The following is a 19,488-nucleotide window of genomic DNA, read 5'->3' on the forward strand; positions in this document are numbered from 1 at the left end:
TTTCTTAACACTAGGATTATGACAGGTTTATATTTTCTTACTGGTAATGGGTCTTTCCTGTCACTAGCAAATGGTCGGCTGACACATCTGGCCGCAGCAATGCTATGCCACATATTAAAACATATATGAGACCTTCTCCAGACTTCAGTGAAATTGCTTGGTTCCTTGTCACAAGGTAAGTAGTCTTTATAGTCTTGATGGAAAGAACTTTTAAAATATGTTTGTAACTCCTGCTCTGAATACCGAATGGGTTTCCAAAAAGTGGTTTTGTAAATTGTCATTTAGTTTTCAGAGTGTATGTCTAATCATTGCCAGATTTTGAGTCTTGATATTTATAAGGTTTGCATAAATTCTGCGTTTACTTTTATTACCTAATACTTCAGTAGTAGGAATTAGGCAAGTTAACATTCGGGATAAATACAGAACAAAAATGATACGGTAAAATTAGTATTCCTTAATTACTTTCTCTTAGGTAATTAACATTTGACTAATCCAGTCTCTTAAGTGTTTTTTTAAACATCTTTATTAAATAATTAACATACTTTAAGATTCACTTATTTAGTCTGCAATTTAATGATTTAGTATACTCACAGAATTGTGCAATCATCATTATGATTTCAGAATTTTCATTACCCCCTATAAGAAACGCCTTACCTACTAAGCATTCTTGTCTATTTTTATAGCAAGGTAGGTTGCTATGCTCTTGGAAAAAGAGAACTGGACTAGAACTTTAGTTCCTGACTCCTACTCTGACCAAAGGCCATTAGGCATCTCTTAATGATTTAATAACACGATTGATGTCATTAGTAATAATTAAGATATGACAGAGTAATTAATTTCTTTAATGAAAAAACTTAAAAGTTTAAAAATACAAAGAAACTCTTAAAAAAGCCATTTAGAAACAAAAACCAAGTCGCTTCCCTAGCTTATGGGAATTAGTAGTTATGCTTTTCACCTGGCACAGTTCAGGGAACTGTGACCTGAACAGTGTTAGTGGTATACATGAGACACAAGAGTGGGCATCTGCAAAGTTTTTGAGGCACCGTACTATAGTGGAAAAACATACATTCGAGTGCTGAAGATTTAAGATGTTCTTCTGTCATTTACTAGCTTTGTGAGAGCTTGTGAAATGTATGGGGGGTTTTTTGGTTTTTTTTTTTTTTTTTTTTTTTTTTTGCTTTTCAAGAGGAAATTATCATGGTGATTTTTTTATAATATTTTTTATTATATTATGTTAGTCACCATACAGTACATCCCTAGTTTTTGATGTAAAGTTCCGTGATTCATTACTTGCGTATAACACCCAGTGCACCATGCAATACGTACCCTCCTTAATACCCATCACCAGCCTATCCCATTCCCCCACCCACCTCCCCTCTGAAACCCTCGGTTTGTTTCCCAGAGTCCATAGTCTCTCATGGTTCATTCCCCCTTCTGTTTACCCCCCTTTTCTTCTTCCCTTTCTTCTCCTACCGATCTTCCTACTTCTTAAGTTCCATAAATGAGTGAAACTATATGATAATTGTCTTTCTCTGCCTGACTTATTTCGCTTAGCATAATCTCCTGCAGTCCCATCCATGTTGCAGCACATGTTGAGAAATCGTTCTTTCTGATGGCTGAGTAATATTCCATTGTATATATGGACCACTTCTTCTTAATCCAGTCATCTGTTGAAGGCATCTCGGCTCCTTCCACAATTTAGCTATTGTGGACATTGCTGCTATGAACATTGGGGTGCATATGGCCCTTCTCTTCACTACGTCTGTATCTTTGGGGTAAATACCCAGTAGTGCAATGGCTGGATCATAGGGTAGCTCAATTTTTAACTTTTTAAGGGACCTCCACACTGTTTTCCAAAGTGATAGATCATATCAACAAGAAAAGAATCAAGAACCATATGATCCTCTCAGTAGATGCAGAAAAAGCATTTGACAAAATACAGCTTCCTTTCCTGATTAAAACACTTCAGAGTGTAGGGATAGAGGGTACATTCCTCAATTTCATAAAAACCATCTATGAAAAGCTTACAGCAAATATCATTCTCAATGGGGAAAAGCTGGAAGCTTTTCCCTTAAGATCAGGAACACGACAAGGATGCCCACTCTCGCCACTATTATTCAACATAGTACTATAAGTCCTTGCAACAGTAATCAGACAACAAAAAGGGATCAAAGGTATCCAAATCGGCAAAGAAGTCAAAATGTATTTAATCTAAGTCTTTTGCTATTCTTTAAAATGGGAAAAGTGATGGCTGCCTTTTGGGGTTGTTGTGAGAGTTAGAGATGCTCGAGGCTCCATACATCTGACATAACAGACTGCAGGACATGATAGCTGTGATTATGCTAGTTCAGGCTTCACTGTCAAGACTGAAGGATGGCCAGGCCAATTGGTACGCATTTCTTTGCTGTGTGTCTTTAAAGAGAAACTTTGGCCTCTTAAGTAAGTTTCTTGGGTATGAAGACCTGAATTAGAGATTGCCTGGGTAGAGAAGTCATTGCCTGAAACAGATTCTGAAACAGGTAGGTAGTGCCAGGGTGAACAGAGACCTAAAATGTATGTGGCCTGTCCTGGGGCAAATTCAATCCCTAGTTGCCTTGGTAAGTGTGAGATTATTGTTAATCCCTCTCCCAATTTTATTTTAACACACTAAAAACTAAATTACTTAAATATTCCTGACTTAGTGTTGAGAAATTATCAATATGCTACCCAGCCTTCTACAAAGCTAACCAACAAGAACATAAATTTGGGCATATTATGGACCCTTGAACATAATCCAAAGGAATTGGATTTTCAAAGACCACATTTCAGTGTCAGCTCACCTGTTCAATAATTGTCTGTTAGGCCAACTTATTACATTGCAAGTAGTAAAGAGGAAACCATGTTACTAAGTTGCAGTATTAAAAGCCTGGCTTTTTGTATTGCTTCTGCCCATCCTGATGCTGTGTGTGACAGTCACTTCCTGCATACCCAGATGATGAGTCAGTAAGACTAGGTGAATTATCTACCTGCTGGCAATTCTGAAATGCTACCACTGGAAATACTTAAGTAGTGGGCCATCATTCACCCAAGGGCTGAATGTTTCGTGTTTATTTATTTACATGACTTTTTTTGTTTTGTGTTGAATACCTTAAATTAGACATTTTCTCAATCTGGTCTGACAGAATTCTCTAACAGTGTAGGTCATATTTTAGGACTCTATCCATTATATATTCATTTTTTTTTTTGTACTAATCAAGGTTCTTCCTGCAATCATGCTACTTTTCATGACGGTTGAATTGAACTTGAAAGCTGTTCTTCCAACCTTGAGGAAAAACCAGTGTAGGAAAAGCCATATAGAGAAATATACGATTACTTGGTAAAAGTGGTTTTGTCTAGCATCATGTTATCCTGCTGGGAAAACTGATACCTAGAGAAATGTAGCCTTGAGTCTCTTTCTACGTCATTGGAAAAGTTGAATTTACTGTTTATTTGGGGATTGTTTTCCTCAGAGTAGAGTTAAAAGATGGATATGCTTCACTAAAGTTGGGTATTTATTGATCCTGTTTTAAGGGTATGAAGGGAGGTTGAGATTAACACTGAGTAATCCTTGTCTAAAGGCAGCTTTTGTAGTTGAGTATGGCGGCATTCATTCAGCTCTGGGAATACAAAGCAAGACATGACCCATGCCATGCAGAGGCTGCAGGAAGAGATGGGACACTGTACACTAGTTGTTTACCTGTGTAAGGATCTGGCGAAAGCACCCTTAGAAATGTATTATCTGTGGGGTGGGTTCAGGGTGGGTCAGAGACCCGCTAAAGCTAAGACAGTGGTATCTCAAGTAGGCCTGGAAAAATGCCTAAGAGTGAACTGGATGGACTGGAAGGGGGCTCTGAGCAGAGGAAGGGGGTGCAGAGGCCATGGAGCTGGAAAAGTACATGGGGTTTTCAGGGAACATCTGAGTGAATCTGCAGCTAGATGAAAGAGAAGAGATTCACATACCTTCAGAATGGATTTTCTCAATCTAGGGCACCATATGTTCTTAAGTCCAGAAAGCATCCACTGTCTGTTTATTCACTTAATATTTGTTGTTTTGTATATGAATGACTGCTTTCATATTGACTGGTTATTACTAAATTCTGACTTGGAAGTTAATTTGTTAAGAATTTGAAATTTGTCATGGATTGTGGCTTCTAATTTTATTCTGGAATACCTAAGCTAAAAACTATCAATTTACCAAAACATATAAAGAATTACAACAATTACTTGACAATTTCAATGTAGCAGACACTGTTTTGTGTTCATTTAATTTTCACAACTGCTCCAGGAGGACTCGGAGAATGGTTAAATAGGCTGCCCATAGTCACACAGTAGTAAGTTGTGGAAGCAGGATTTGAACCCAAGGAATTTGACACCACAGCTGGCACTCTTCACCTCAACTTTCTGATGCCACTCTTAACAGCTGATAGTGTACCTATTTTCTGTGAAGACAAGTCAGAAGAAACTGCATCACTTTACTTTGTGGTATGGGGGGAAAAAATAGCATCCTAGTATTAATGTCTGACTTAACTAATAATCTAGAAAATACTTAGAGCCCACTCTCAGCCCTTCTACAATAAGGAAAGCTGTAGATCCGAAATATAAGTGACATCTACCAGGAACTCCATTTTTTTTCTTGTTGTTTCTTGGTTTGCCACCTTATCTCAAAATCAGAACATCCCAAACTGAGCTCTTATCTAGAAGGATATTTCCTTCCCAGCATCCATCTTGGCCCTAGTGGCACCTGCCCACTCTTTTATCCTCAGGCTCACAGCCCAGCCATCCTCTTGGTATTCTTTCCTTTGAGCATTTTACAGCATTTACTGAGGTCCTTTCTCTTGTGAATACAGGGCACTCAGGATTAAAAACATAAGCATTATTTTTTTTTTGAAAATTTTTTTATAATATTTTTTTATTATGTTAGTCACCATAGAGTAAAACATAAGCATCTTAAAGGCACTACCTAAATCTTCTCTCTGATATTAGAAGCCGGACACAGAAGTAATTAAAATAGGAAGAGATGGATTCTGTGCTTGAGGTGGGCATGTGGGTCCTTTGGATAGGACAGTCAAAGCCTGTTCATCCTTAAAATGTTTCAGACTTTACTTTTCTGATCTCTGAAATTACCAAGTCAGATGCCACCTGGACTTGTGAAGCGATTGCCTATCTGTTGTCCCATCTTCCAAGGCCCACTTCCAAGGCCACCTTTCCTTTCCTAGTTGTCGATGACCATTCATTTTTAAGAAACATGAATTTTTCTCACTGTCCCATGTTCAGATTCTCCCCACTTCCTATATGCTAAAATCCAGAGTCCTCCTTGGCATTGTGACCCAGACCATACCATGTTCACCTTTCTTACCCTGTGTTCTCCAGCATGAACTACCAGAAGCAGCTTCCTGTGCCCCAGTTATCGCCCTGCCAGTGGCCCTCTCCCGATCCTTTGTCTTTTCTCTCTGCCCTTCCAATTGCTGCCCCCCACCTCAGATCTGTCTCAGGTCTGGTGTCCTCTCTCGGAGACTTTGCCAGCCTCCTGCTGACTTTTCTCCAGATCCTTAGAGCACTTATGAAGGTACCACCATTGGAACTTGTAGCTCTTACTTCATCGTATTGTCTCTTCTTGTACAGAAGTTTCTTAAGGGATCTGAATCTCAACCTCATATCCCTTATCTGCACAGCAGCTGTAAGGATGAGGTGCCACACTCAGTGACAGGACCCACAGGCTGAAAGAAGGCCACAGCTAACAAGTTCACTGCGATAAATTGATAAAGTATTATAATGAAAGAGCTAGAAGTGGAAGTAATACAGGTACAAGAGTTACTAGTGACAGTCTAGCACAACCACCGTGTATTACCTTCTCAGCCACTAGAATGAAAGCGTTCTTATCAAACCACTCCTTGTGCACACGTATCCATTGTTCCTTTGAAACGCTATGTTCCAGGCAGGGCTGTCGCTACTGTGCTCCCACATCACGTTTGCTCGCTCTACTGCAGTGCCTCTGCTTATGATACTCGTTTGCCTAACATATGCTGCCCCTCCTGTCTCCAAGAGTCCTAATCTGTTTCCTCAAAGGCCCAGTTTAAAATTTACAGCAGGGGCACCTGGGTGACTCAGTCAGTTGAGCATCTCACTCTTGATTTTTGGCTCAGGTCATGATCTCAGGGTCATGAGATAGAGCCCCAAGTGGGGCTTCTCGCTTAGTTGGGGAGTCTGCTGGAGTCTCTCTGCCCCTCCCCCTGCTCGCACATGTCCTCACACGCTCTCTCAAATCTTCAAAATGTACAGTGTTAAGGGATGTCTGATGCTGCTTATAACAGTAGTACCCTTGCTTTGAAGTGCTTTTGAAATAGCCTCCCTTTTCAATTTGTGTGCCAATGTTTACTTGACTTTACTCTGTCCCAGTAACCAGTGATCAGCTCATGCAGATCTGGGACCAAGTCACCTTCTTAAGTAGCCCATATGGAGCTCAAGATGCTATATTTTCACTAAATGCTTGAGAGCATGACCAATGTGCCCAGCAAGACTTCATGTTGCTGCCTTGTGTCAGACACTGCTTATACTGTGGGGAACAAGAGCGACAGAGGACCTATCCTAACAGCTTTCATTTTAGCTCTAGGGGGTGGGAGAAGCAGACCAGATACAGATGAGTCAACACGAAATACCAGATGAGGGCTAGAAACAACAAAATGGGGTGAAGTTAGAGCATGTCTGAAGGGATCAGAGAAGGCTTGCTTCAGGAAGTAACATTTGGGCTGGGTTGACCTAAGGGTGGGGTTAGACCCTCAGTTGTAGAGTATGTGGACCATTGGAGTGGTCCAGTGTGGCTGTGCGCAGGCCACGCCAGATCACACAGGGCTTTGAAGGCCACAATACAAGTTTTAATCTAAGTGCTTTGGAAACCATTTGGGAGTTGAACAATGGAATGACATCTGATACGTGGCTTTTAAAGATAACCCGGGCTGCTGAATGGAGAGGGTCATGGGAAATGAGTAGATGTGCATAGGCCAGCTGGGAAGCACGGAGAGATTATGGTTGCTTAGATAGCAGAGGTGAGTGTTCATGGGAGAAGAGCAAGTGAATATGGGTTATGTGAATGGGGGCAGGGTACTAACTGTATAAAACATACCCCAGAATCTTTCTTGAGGAAGGGCAATCAGGATGGTGGGAATAGAATGGGTTTGGAGCTACACAGACCCAAATCCAAATTTCAGTTCAACCACATAACATTTGTAAATTAATAAACCTCGCCAAACTCCAGTTCCCTTCTCTATGAAAGTAGGATATGACCTTTAACTGTCAGTTTTGTTCAGAGGCTTAAAGCAAGTTCCATAGAGCAGCTGTCATCAGGGACTGGTACATGTTCAACAGATGACACTTGTAATACTTCATTGTAAGTTCATGAAACGACTGTAACAAGTATAGGGTAATAATACCTCACCGTAGCAGCTCAACCTGTAAATTTGCAAAACTATGGAAACCTCAGAATCCAGCATCAGGTACTTGAACGAATCACATGGTTGTCCTGAGACTTAGTCACCTTGGAGAATCTTCAGTGAAATGTCAGTCCCTGGGTAGGAGACTTTTAAAGTCATTTCTGCTCTGGGGCAAGGGAGAGACTTGACCTTCAGACCTTCATTGAGCAGCTGCCATGTGGCAGAAAGTTCTAGTGCTTACCTGTATTGTTTCATTCAGCCATTACAGGAGCCTGTGAGGTGGTTGTGTCCCTTCCACAGGCGAGGAATAGGACTGCAGAACTGAGGACTCTGTCCATTACCCAGCAAGTATCTGCCCCCCAGTGGGCAAAGCTGCCAACTCCAGGCACAGGGATAGAAGGATAAGCAAAAGTGCAGTTCTTGCTCTCCAGGCCTTTGTTAGAACAAAAGCAGTTTTATCAAACAGCTTGTACATATTATTTAATTGCAGTTTTAACAATTTTGAGTATACTATGCACATAGATTTTCACCGAGCAAGGCCTTAACCATCTTTTCAGTTCTCAACTCAACATGTTGGAGACTCTCCTTGCTTCCTTAGCCTGGTGTCTTCTGTAATGTGCTGGGCCTCCTGCTTGGTCCATTTTCTTTCCCTTTCGGTGTGGCTGCCTTTGTAACCATTGGCTTCCCCTCCAGACTAGGAGTCATGTCCATGTCAGCTTGGCCAACACACCCCCGCACCTGGCACGTAGGCACTCAGGATTTGTTAATAAGGAACCTAGTGTTGTCTAGGATTGAGGCTGTAATTGTGAAAGTGCTGCCTAGACTTTGTGCAGAACTGAATGTGGGAGATGCTTCACATGTGATTCCTGCTCCTGGGTGTGGTGGTAGGGATATGGGAGTGGTCATTGTCATCCACACAGAAATCAGGAAATGGAACTGGTTTCAGTGGGAGAATGGTCACTTTGCATGCAAATTGACTTAGGGTGGGAATGTCATGTGGAATTGTCTGTTGTACTCCGAAGTTTGGTGTACAGATGATATGTTTTGGAGTTTTCTTAAAACTAATTATTGACACCCTGAGCCTTTGTGGCATTTTTTAGGGGAGAAGGTAGCAAAAGGTTGGAAGTCTGGGAGTTGAGAAACCTACGGAACTGCGTGTCAACTGGGCTTTTCACACTTAACAGTGTTCCATTGCCAAACAAATGAATTAGACCCCAACTGTCCCTCCTGAGTTGAAGAGCAACTGGTCACCATCCTCCAGAAATAATCTCCCTTCTACCTAAGAGTAATGTTACTCATCGTAGAATTTAACCTTTCACTCAGCTTATGTTGAGCCTCTACTATGTACCAGGCATTCTTCCAGGTGCTGGGAGTGCAATTACATAAAATAATCCTTGACTTTGTTGTGGTGGGAGTTACCCAAAAAGTAAGTTTATATGTATCAGGTGAAAAGTGCTATGGAGAAAAACAAAGTAGAATAATTCAGGTGCATAGTCTTTTACTCAGAATCCTTCTGACCAGATGTAGTTCGGTACTTGGAATTTAGAAAGATAACACATTGTACTGCGGTTGTTGATAGATAGTATTACAAGTAGCCTCATGTCTGTTTAGGTCAACTTTTACCACTGAATGAGCGAAGGGTTTTTTTGCCATTAAGTGAGTTAAGTAAAAGCTTAATTTTGAACTTGGTTCAGGTTGTTTTTAGGTTCAGAGCCAACATTTAATGCTTACTATCAGATCCAGGCACTGTTCTAGGCATGCTGCACGCGCACACGCTCACACACATGCACACTCTCCCTCCGACCTCCTCCCCCCACGCCCACCTCATGTAATCCTCAGTCTTCTATGTGTAGCTGTTAACCCCCTCTACAGGGAGGGGAACTGAAGCACAGGGAGGTTAGACAAGGGCCCAAGAACCCTCCATACCCTCAAGCCCTGTACTGTAGGGTGATGAATGCTTGAGTTGAGGAGGGAGGCTGCTCATTAAATAGGATGGTCAGGGAGGCCTCACTGACATGGAGACATTCAAGAAGGAAGGGAGCCCTGTGATGGGTAGCTGGGGGAAAACATTCTGGGCAGAGAAGCGGAGGTGGGAATACACACACTTGTGCTTGTTGTGTTTGAGAAGAAACAGTGATGTTGCTGGAGTGAGTGGGGTAGGAGGGCAGACTGCCTTTTACGGGCTTTCAAGGCAGAGTTGCCATTGTCTTCACGTCTCCTGCGTTTCCTAAAGCTTTTAGTCCTGGGTCTATGGAAGGCAGTCCTGCGTAAATGTATTTTACAGTTTGATTGAGTAGAACAATTAAGTGTTTTTAAAAATATATCTTGTGGGGCGCCTGGGTGGCACAGCAGTTAAGCGCCTGCCTTCGGCTCAGGGCGTGATCCCAGCGTTATGGGATTGAGCCCCACATCAGGCTCCTCCTCTATGAGCCTGCTTCTTCCTCTCCCACCCCCCTGCTTGTGTTCCCTTTCTCGCTGGCTGTCTCTATCTCTGTCGAATAAATAAATAATCTTTTAAAAAAATAAAAAATAAAAAATAAAATATATCTTGTTACCATGAGGCTTTCTGGAATAAGACATGGTCTTAATGTAGTTGGATTTAGCTTATACTCAAATAATGGGTTTCTCAACAGGGCACTGTTGGCATTTTGGTCAAAATAGTTTTGTCCTGTGAGTTGTCCCATGTATTATAGGATATTTAATAACCTGGCCTCATACCAAGTGCCACATCATGGTGAAAGCAAAAAACAAAACAAAACACATATACTTCTAGGTATCCCCTAGATTCTGTCCTGTTGGATAATATCGTCATCATTTAGAACTTTATGAATAACTGATTTATGAATGCTGCTATCCTTTAATACATTTTCCTGCTTGAGAGAGGCGAGACATAGTTATATAGACAACCATGGATTCTAGTCCAAATGAAGTGATAATGTCTAGCAAATCTAGCCATCAACAAAGTGGCAGACAGATTATGTTTTAAGAATTGGATTTTAGCAAAAGACAAATACATCAAAAACTACATAATTTGAATTTTTGTCCCTTTTCTACTTTGTGTATTGCCACTACATGTTAATGTTTATATTTGGGATGAGTAATTCCTTCTTAAGTACAACAAAATTAAAACAAGTTCACCAGAAAAAATAATAGTAATAAATAAGATGGATGATAAGCAATATGAATTTTGACTCTGACATGATGAGAATTTTTAATAATTGAGATTCATACATCAAAAAAGTATTGCCCTTAGGCACATTAACAAGCATTGGGTTTAAAAAAAAATTTTTTTTGTGGGTTCGTTTATTTAGGGTGCACAAGCAGGCGGAGGAGCAGAGAAAGAGAGGGGAAGCAGACTTTGCTGAGTGTGGAGCGCGACACGGGGCTGAATCCCACAACCCTGAGATCATGACCTGAGCCAAAACCAAGAGTCGGACACTCAGCAGACTGAGTCACCCAGGCACCCCCAGCATTGTTTCTAAATAGGCATTCTTCAGTTTTTGGCCATGGGTTAGTTTTCTATTTTATGTTGATGTGTAATAAGTTACCAACAAACTAAGCTTAAATAAAACTGCAGGTTTATTCTGCATTTTCCATGGGTCTGGAGTCTGGACACAATCCTCTGCACAGGATCAGGGTGTGAACCCGGCTATGTATGATCTCCTCTAAGGCCTGTGGTCCTCTGCCAAGCTCACGGGTTGTTGGCAGAACTCTGAGGATCCTGCTCTCTTGGTGATAATCCAGGGATTGTTTTGGCTCCAGGGTGCTTCCTCTGGTTCCTGTGCCATTACTCTTTGCAGTGGACAGGTCACAGCAAAGCTGTTTGCTTACTTTTTTTTTTTTTTTTTTTAATATTTATGTATTTTAGAGAGTGAGTGCACAGGGGGAAGGGGCAGAGGGAGAGAGAAACCCAAGCCAACTGCACTGAGCCCAGAGTCCGATGTGGGGCTCGATCTCACAACCCTGGGACCACGACTTGAGCCAAAACCTAGTGGGATGCTCAATGCACTGCACCACCCAGGCACCCCAAAGCAGTTTGCTGCTTTGAAGCCATTGGAAGAATCTCTGTCCTCGGGAAGGACCCCCTCCCTCCACTTTTAAGGCTTCACCTGATAAAGTCAGGCTCATCCATGGTCATCCCAAACTTTCTGATAAACTCAGTTTATTGGTAACCTGAATGGAATGAATGGAATCCCATCATATTCACAATTTTGCTCATGCTCAAAGGGAGAGGTTTGTACCGGATGTGTAAATTTGGAGCAAGGGCAGGAATCCTGGCGGCCATCTTCCAATTCTGCCTTCCATGGGATTCACTGGTATTTATTACCCACTTAGATCCCTCCATCCTGTTCCCCAACTTTGACTTGAAATAATTTCTTACTGTTCTCAAAATTGAGGTTTATTTTTCATAGTTAGGCAAAACTACCCTTGAACATACTCAAAAGACTGAACATCAGCATCCAAAGGCTATTTGAGAAAGGAAATTTATAATGAGCTGAAGGAGGCTGCTTTATTGGAGTGAAAGAGTAACCCTGCAGTGTGATTGCTTTGGAGAACCACATTGACCGGTATATGCAGAGTTGTTAAAAGTAAATTTTGTGAAAGATAAGCAGAATCTCAAAATATCTAATTTCCTATTCTGAAAAAAACAAAAAAAACCCACTTATCTTAGAAGTGTCCTTCACTTGGGGTTCCTGGGTGGGTCAGTCGTTAAGTGTCTGCCTTCGGCTCAGGGCATGATCCCAGGGTCCTGGGATCGAGCCCCACATCAGGCTCCTCCGCTAGGAGCCTGCTTCTTCCTCTCCCACTCCCCCTGCTTGTGTTCCCTCTCTCTCGCTGGCTCTCTGTCAAATAAATAAAATCTTTAAAAAAACAAAAACACGGGCCCTCATCAACAGTGGCGAGGCCCAATTAAAAAAAAAAAAGTGTCCTTCACTTGTTGCTTCCAGCATATACATATTTTATTACTTGTCGTTTCTCCACCCATTATAAGTAGAGGACATTGGCTTTCTGGTCATGGGGACTCAGATGTGTCTACTGAAGATCAGGGATTGGAATCTTATAAAAATGATAGCTTTACTACAGTTCTCGTTTTCTGTTATTTATCCTTCTAGATATGCATGAATCACAAAGTTTTAATATTCTGTCTTTGATTATGTGTTGAGATTGGGGTTTTGACTGAAAGCCTTTTGCATAGATCCTGGGTTAAGTTTTACTGTATAGTTGCCACATCAACTATTACTATATAGTTACTATGCAGAATTCTATTATCTGCCCTGAAACCATTTTTAGTGAAGTGTCTACTTTATTGGACTGTATGCTTTAGAAGTATTCTACTTTAAGAGAAAATGAGCTTGTAATTCCTACACTTTTGCTGCTATAATATTCATCCTGTTGGTAACTTTTAATGTCTTGAGTTTTCAGACCAGTAGTTACCATGCCTAATGCAGTCCCTGGTCTGTAGTGGTCCAGGAGTTTTAGTTTTTGTATAAGTGAATGATATTCCCTGTAATGCAGCTACCATTCATTTGCTCACTGTTTCTCAGATTCTAAGTTTATTTTGCTTTTTGTACTGTCTGGAATGATTATGCTTATCCTTAAGGTCTATTTCAAGTGTTTGCTTTTGAAAATTTTTCTAGCTCAGCAGACATAATTCATTGTTTTCCCCATTGTGTTTTTGTAGCACTTTTTGCTTGGTGCTTTTTACATGTTCCTCCTTGGTTAATTCTGGGTTCCTTTGCCTCAATATAATATGAACTGCTTGAGAACAGGTGCCAGGTTTTACTCATGTTAGGTCCTCAGCATCTAACTCTATATAGTTACAGTGACCTATATATGCTTGAATGAGAGCTCTTCACAAAATGTTCAAATAGGTAATACATGCCCATAATAGGAAAATGGTAGATGGAAAAAGTTTATCTTCTCATTCCTCAGCCTTCCTGCTCCTCAGCCTCAAACCACTATTACTAGTTGGTTGGGTTTAATAGCTTTTAACCCCATGACCCATCAAGCCCAGGTACCTCAGAGGGTGGGGGATGTTACCCCGTCAGTCGATGTGCTATGGAGGAAGTAACACTGAGATGGAGTCTAAAGATGACATTCTAGTTTGCAGTTGCCACTTACTATAGTGCCTTGCCACATAAATTTTGAGAATGTCCTTTATAATTTGGGTTTTATCTCTTTTATGGAACATCGTGAGGATGATGATGGAAAATACATGTGGAAGTTACCCACACCACCGTATGTTGTATTGAACATTCACTGCTTGATTTTAGTTCCCGTTAACAACCGTGTGTTCAGCTCATATTCGTTAGTCCTCTTAGGATTCAAGAAAGCAGCTTAGGGGCACCTCGGTGGCACAGCGGTTAAGCGTCTGCCTTCAGCTCAGGGCGCGTGATCCCAGCGTTATGGGATCGAGTCCCACATCAGGCTCCTCCGCTGGGAGCCTGCTTCTTCCTCTCCCACTCCCCCTGCTTGTGTTCCCTCTCTCGCTGGCTGTCTCTATCTCTGTCAAATAAATAAATAAAATCTTTAAAAAAAAAAAAAAAAACTTAAAAAGCCTTTGTTTTGTTCATACAATATAGGATATGTGACCTAAAGATTTGTCCATAGTTAGAGCCTTTTCTAAGTTCAATATGTGATTAATTGACAAACTGGTCAAAATTCTATGAAGTCAAGACGAGTACATTCAGCCAGAAGTGTATTATTCAAAGAAACTTTATCACTTACACTTGAACTTAAGATGTTATGTTGGCTGGCAATTTTCTCTTTTGTCTGGTTGCTTTTATTTCAAGCTATTTATAGTTTTTGATCCTACCATGAAATCATCCTGTATTTGATGGGCAGCCTGTTTCTGAAATTACTGGGACATGATGACAAATAACAGTGTTTGAATTTTGCCACAGGACCAAGCAGGCAAGAGGATGAACTTGAAGAAGCAGCTTTGGCTAAAAAGATAATTCCGAGGAGTAATTGGCAAACCCAGTGAGCACAATTAGGAAAGCTGTGCATTGTGGGTGGGCAGAAAGCATTGGCAGTTACAGTTGCCTAGCAACTGACAGGCATTGCGGGATAGTCGGGGAGAAGCAGAAATGTTGGTGCTGCCACTTCAGGGGAAAACAAGACAAATACTTAACTGTAAAACCACCGTGGTTTCTTGAGGAAACATAAGACATGGTACCCCGCTCTGATTTTCAGCATTGCCATGCAGTACTACTTCTCTAATGTCTGTTCTTTGGCTCTGAAACAGTCTTTTTTGCTCTGATTATTTTTTTTTCCCTGCAGTGAAAATCAAATTGGGTCACACAAAAAAATATTGGTAGATGTCACTGGGTAGACTTGGTTGCCTGGCACTGTGGCTCCAAGGTATTGGAGTTAGTTGGTATGCCTCATGTACTTTGTCAAAAATAATGGTATCAGTACCAAAGTCTGTGGATGACTTCCTTTATGCATTAGAGATGATTGGAAGTCCTATCCCCACCGTCCCTTTCTTGCATTCTGCTACAAGTAGACCAAGGACAGAGCATGCCCCTTTTCATGCTCATGGGAACTTGTCTGATGGAGCATTATCCCTGATGGGGAAAAGACCCTGAGCCCCCCACCCCGACCTAGGGCCTCTAGACCCTTTGTACACTCACACTGCTGGTTATGGAGTATACCTGCGGCTTGAGATGAAGAGGTTCTATTTGGGAGTCCTTCGTCTGGTTCTAGCCCCCAAAGAAAGCCCATTACAAGTTATAACAGATACTGCATGATGCTTACTATATGCTGACCAAGTGGTTTTTGTTTCTTGGTTTTTTATTTTTTTCATTTGGTTTTTTTTTTTTAGTATAGTTGACTGACACACAATGTTAAATTCGTTTCAAGTGTACAACAGTGATTCAACAAGTTTATGCATTCTGCTATATTCACCAATTGCTTTTTTTTTCTAACTTATTTAATCCTCTTAATTAGGAGCTACATAGTAATGTTCCCATTTAGAGATGTGAAAGTGGCGCAGCTGATAAGGCGGTAGAGCTAGGATTGAAACCCAGATAGTCCAGCGTGAGTATTTCATACGTGTGTGCTAGGCACTGCTCTAGGCTTCGGTTATGAATGGCTACCAAGGCAGGCATGATCCCTGCCCACAAGGACCTTGTATCTTGTTCTCCTGCTTTGAGAACAGCACTGCTGGCTAAGGTTGTGAGGAAAACACATAGCCCAAAAACTTACTGCAGCCCCCATTTTCTTAAGTTCTTGCCAAGTCTTCCCTCTTCCCCCACTGACATCCTTCAGTGCTATTGTGCCAGGCCTTCCCCTGACTCTTCTTTCCCTGCCCTTCAGAATGCTATGTCTTCCTACCCATTGCTTTGCCATAGCTTTCCCAACCTGTACAGGTTTTAGGTTCTGCTGTAGCAATCCTTTGTGGCCCTTGCTGAGCAAGCTCTGACAGCTGTGGGCTGCCGGCGAGTACCGCGGTGCTGCTTTTTCTCAGCCTGTGTCCTGCCTCTTGGTTCACTGACCAAGTGTTCACTGAACATCCATTCTGTGCCAGGCTTTGTTGGGGTATAGCGCTTAAAGCTTCAGGTGCTTTTTTGCTTTTTTAAGAGAGCGAGCACACTTGCACGTGGGAGCAGTGGGAGAGAATCTTTTTTTTTTTTTTTTTTAATTTATTTATTCGACAGAGATAGAGACAGCCAGAGAGAGAGGGAACACAAGCAGGGGGAGCGGGAGAGGAAGAAGCAGGCTCATAGCAGAGGAGCCTGATGTGGGGCTCGATCCCATAACGCCGGGATCACGCCCTGAGCCGAAGGCAGACACTCAACCGCTGTGCCACCCAGGCGCCCCAGTGGGAGAGAATCTTAAGCAGGTTCCATGCTCAGTGCAGAGCCTGACATGGGGCTCAATCTCATGACCCTGAGATCATGACTTGAGCCAAAATCAAGAGTCGGATACTTAACCAATAGACTTCAGTGCTCTCTTAAAACACTTCTTCATCCTGGGCATCCAGTTTACATTTAGTGGTCAACATTGGGGCAGCTGACAGAGGTCTTGATACCTAACTCTCTGGCTTCTGCTCATCCAGTCTGTTTATACCCAACTCAACCATATTGCATAGTGGTTGATGCCACCCACAGCCTCTGTCTTCTGGATGTTTCTGTTGTCCCTTATCATTGATCACTGTGTGTATAAACATTTTTTCACACTTTGGAGGCTAGAAATTTGAGATCAAGGTGTCAGCAGGGTTAGTTTCTCTTCTAGATGGCCATCTGTTAAATCTGTGCACATTGTCTCAACTCTGTCCTCACATCTTATATTTAATCAAATTTCAATTAACATAAATGTAAAACTTAGTTTCAGGTATACAATATAATGATTCAGCACTTTTTTTTTCTAAGATTTTATTTATTCATCTGACAGAGACAGCACAAGTAGGGGGAGCTGGAGGCAGAGGGAGAAGCAGGCTCCCTGCTCAGCGGGGCTGATGTGGGGCTCTATCTCAGGACCCTGAGATCATGACCTGAACTGAAGGTAGATGCTTAACCACCTGAGCCACCCAGGCGCCCCTGATTCAGCACTTCTGTATAACACCGGGGGCTCATCACAACAAGTGTACTCCTCAGTGACTTGGATGGAGCTAGAGAATATTATGCTAAGTGAGATAAGTCAGAGAAAGACAAATACCATATAATTTTACTCATATGGAATTTGAGAAATGAGCAAAGAAAGGTGGGGGGAGGCAAACCAAGAAACAGATTAACTATAGAGAACAAACTAATGGTTACCAGAAATGAGATGGGTGGGAGATGTGTTAAATTGTTCACTCTTTTACTCATCTTTTTTTGCTGTTTGCAAATACACATTCAGTACTCATCCTGTTAATCGTGCTGGGCCTGTGGGCCTGCGGATGTCCCTCAGCTTGGCGTATTGGTAGCTGGATCTGCTGATCCATTGAGAGCTTGATCAGTATTGCGTGAGGGGTAGGTAGGTGGTGTGTGTGTGTGCATGCAAGTGTTCAGGGGAATTTTTTACACTGTAGCAATTAAATGCATCCAGGATAGTACTAATAATGTGGGGTGTCTTTCAGAGGAAAGAGCTCTCTTCTTCATTCAGTAACTAGATGAAGCTTCAGAAAATGGTACTTTTTTGATAGGTCAAACTGGGCACTTTAAGTAGAAGAAATCCTATTCTAGAGTCATGAGAGAAGATGTGCTGGGGGAGGTAGAGAGATCATCTGGGCTCGCATGAAGCTTTGTCTGGGAAGGATGGGGAAGAAGCCTGACAGCGGATGGGGCCAGGCTTGTGGAGCTTGTACGACAGGTATAGGATTTCAGACTTTTCAGATAAGGATCACTGAGTATTTTTAAATGAGACAGTGAGACGACCAACAATGTTGTGGTAGTAGTACCGATAAAAGCTGTTGTTCACAGCTTTATGATTGACATACTGTTCTCATCTTCTGTTTCCTCTAAGTCCTACTCTTTCTGGAATTAGCTTATGGGATGGGTTAAGGGAAATAAAGCATGGAGGCAGAAAAACCTACTGAGCAACTGCTAGGAAAGGTGCCAGTGGAGTGGAAACACAGAGGGGTGTTCACATAGACGATTACAGAAGAATCGGAGACTCTGAACAGGTTGAGAGGGCAGGAGAAGTAGGGTTGTGAGCCTAGCTCTCCAGGGGAGAGAGGCACCATCAGGCCTTGGGGAGCTGGTCACTGACCCTGAGGAGGCTGTTCCTCAAGCTGTCACAGTGTCCTGGTAGAAACCATCTGTTTGCTCTGCAGCACCAGTACTTTGAGCTCTTCGCTCTGAGGCTCTCAAAGGACGAGAAGAGCTCCCAGCAGGCTGCACCGCTGTGGGGCCCAGGTGAATAAAGGCAGGGACCTGCCTGCACACACTTGGTCGGGGGACCAGGGGAAGACTTTTACTCAGACGGCTTTTCAGGGTCTAAATTGAAGCAGTGCCGGCTGTACCTTGGACTGTAGTGTTACCTGTCTATAACAGTCCATCATCTGCAAGCTCTCTTGCTTCTAGGCCATTGCTTCAGCCCTCTGGGCTTTTCTCTCCATGTGTAAAACCAGAGATTGGGCTGAAGCAGGGATTTTCATGCCATGTTCCTTGGAGCCCTAAGAGTTCTGGAAACTCAGAGCCCAGTACCACAGTGGGTAGGGGAAGAGGAATGCAGGTAATTCCTGGTTCACCTAGAGACATTTTTATCTGCTTGAAATGTGTTCTTTGCACAAAGGACTCTCTAGATTTTTCTTTTTTTAAAGACTGAAAAGTCATTATGATGATCTCCTAAGCCCATACATTTTACATGTTTAAGTATTAATACTTCCCAAACACTACCTTTATGTCTTTTCAATTTACTAAGAACTTTTACCTAGATTATTTCATTCATTCCTCATTATTAACCAGGGAAGTGAACAAATGATGTTAAACCCATATTATAGATGAAAAGGTGCCACCCAAAGGACGTAAACCCAAGGTTGTAACTGGCCAGAACCAAAACTCAAATCTTACGAGTCCGTTGCTCTTTTCAATTCTTTGTATTGCCTTTCCACCACAGGAGGTGGACCAAAATAATGGAATATGTCAGTAGAAAACGAGATAGTTTTTGGTTATCATTGTGGTGACTATTAAACACACACTGAAATTCTTTGGTAGGATGTTCCAAATGCCAGTTTTTACCTGGAATTAGCAAAGCAACTTTTGAGCCTGCTTGACAGTATGTTTTGTCCTTTTGGATTCTGGATACTGATATGATGGCTTCTAAAGTCCATGTAATTCCATTTGTGGGATCAAGGATAGATGGATCCTTTTATTTTTGTTTTACTTTTTTAGAGAAGGAGAGGGGCAGAAGGAGAGAGAGAATCTTAAGCAGGTTTGATGCCCAGCGCAGAGCCCAATGTGGGGCTTGATCTCACGACCCTGAGATCATGACCTGAGCCAAAATCAAGAGTCGGACACCCAACGGACTGAGCCACCCAGGCGCCCCTTGGATAGATGGATCCTTTTAAAGACCAGGTTGACAGCTGGGCTGAGTTACGCCACGGTACCAAAGC

General features: G+C 42.1%; 1 protein-coding gene across 10 annotated transcripts in view; it reads left to right on the forward strand.

Annotated features, from left to right (window-relative positions):
• TDP1 (tyrosyl-DNA phosphodiesterase 1) overlaps positions 1-19,488 on the forward strand; it is a 103,252-nt gene that overhangs the window by 30,308 nt on the left and 53,456 nt on the right. For 9 of the 10 annotated variants that reach the window (XR_004620499.1, XR_004620498.1, XM_034643306.1 and 6 more), the window contains one exon: positions 68-175. Coding sequence is in view for 8 of the 10 variants with exons in the window: in XM_034643306.1 (XP_034499197.1) it covers positions 68-175 (108 nt within the window). In the remaining 2 variants the exon portion in view is untranslated. Of the gene's footprint in view, positions 1-67; positions 176-10,756; positions 11,244-19,488 lie in introns of those variants that run through there. The other variant, XM_034643312.1, reaches the window with a different exon arrangement.

The sequence above is a fragment of the Ailuropoda melanoleuca genome, chromosome 14 (assembly GCF_002007445.2).
Source record: "Ailuropoda melanoleuca isolate Jingjing chromosome 14, ASM200744v2, whole genome shotgun sequence".
Lineage (NCBI taxonomy): Eukaryota > Metazoa > Chordata > Mammalia > Carnivora > Ursidae > Ailuropoda > Ailuropoda melanoleuca.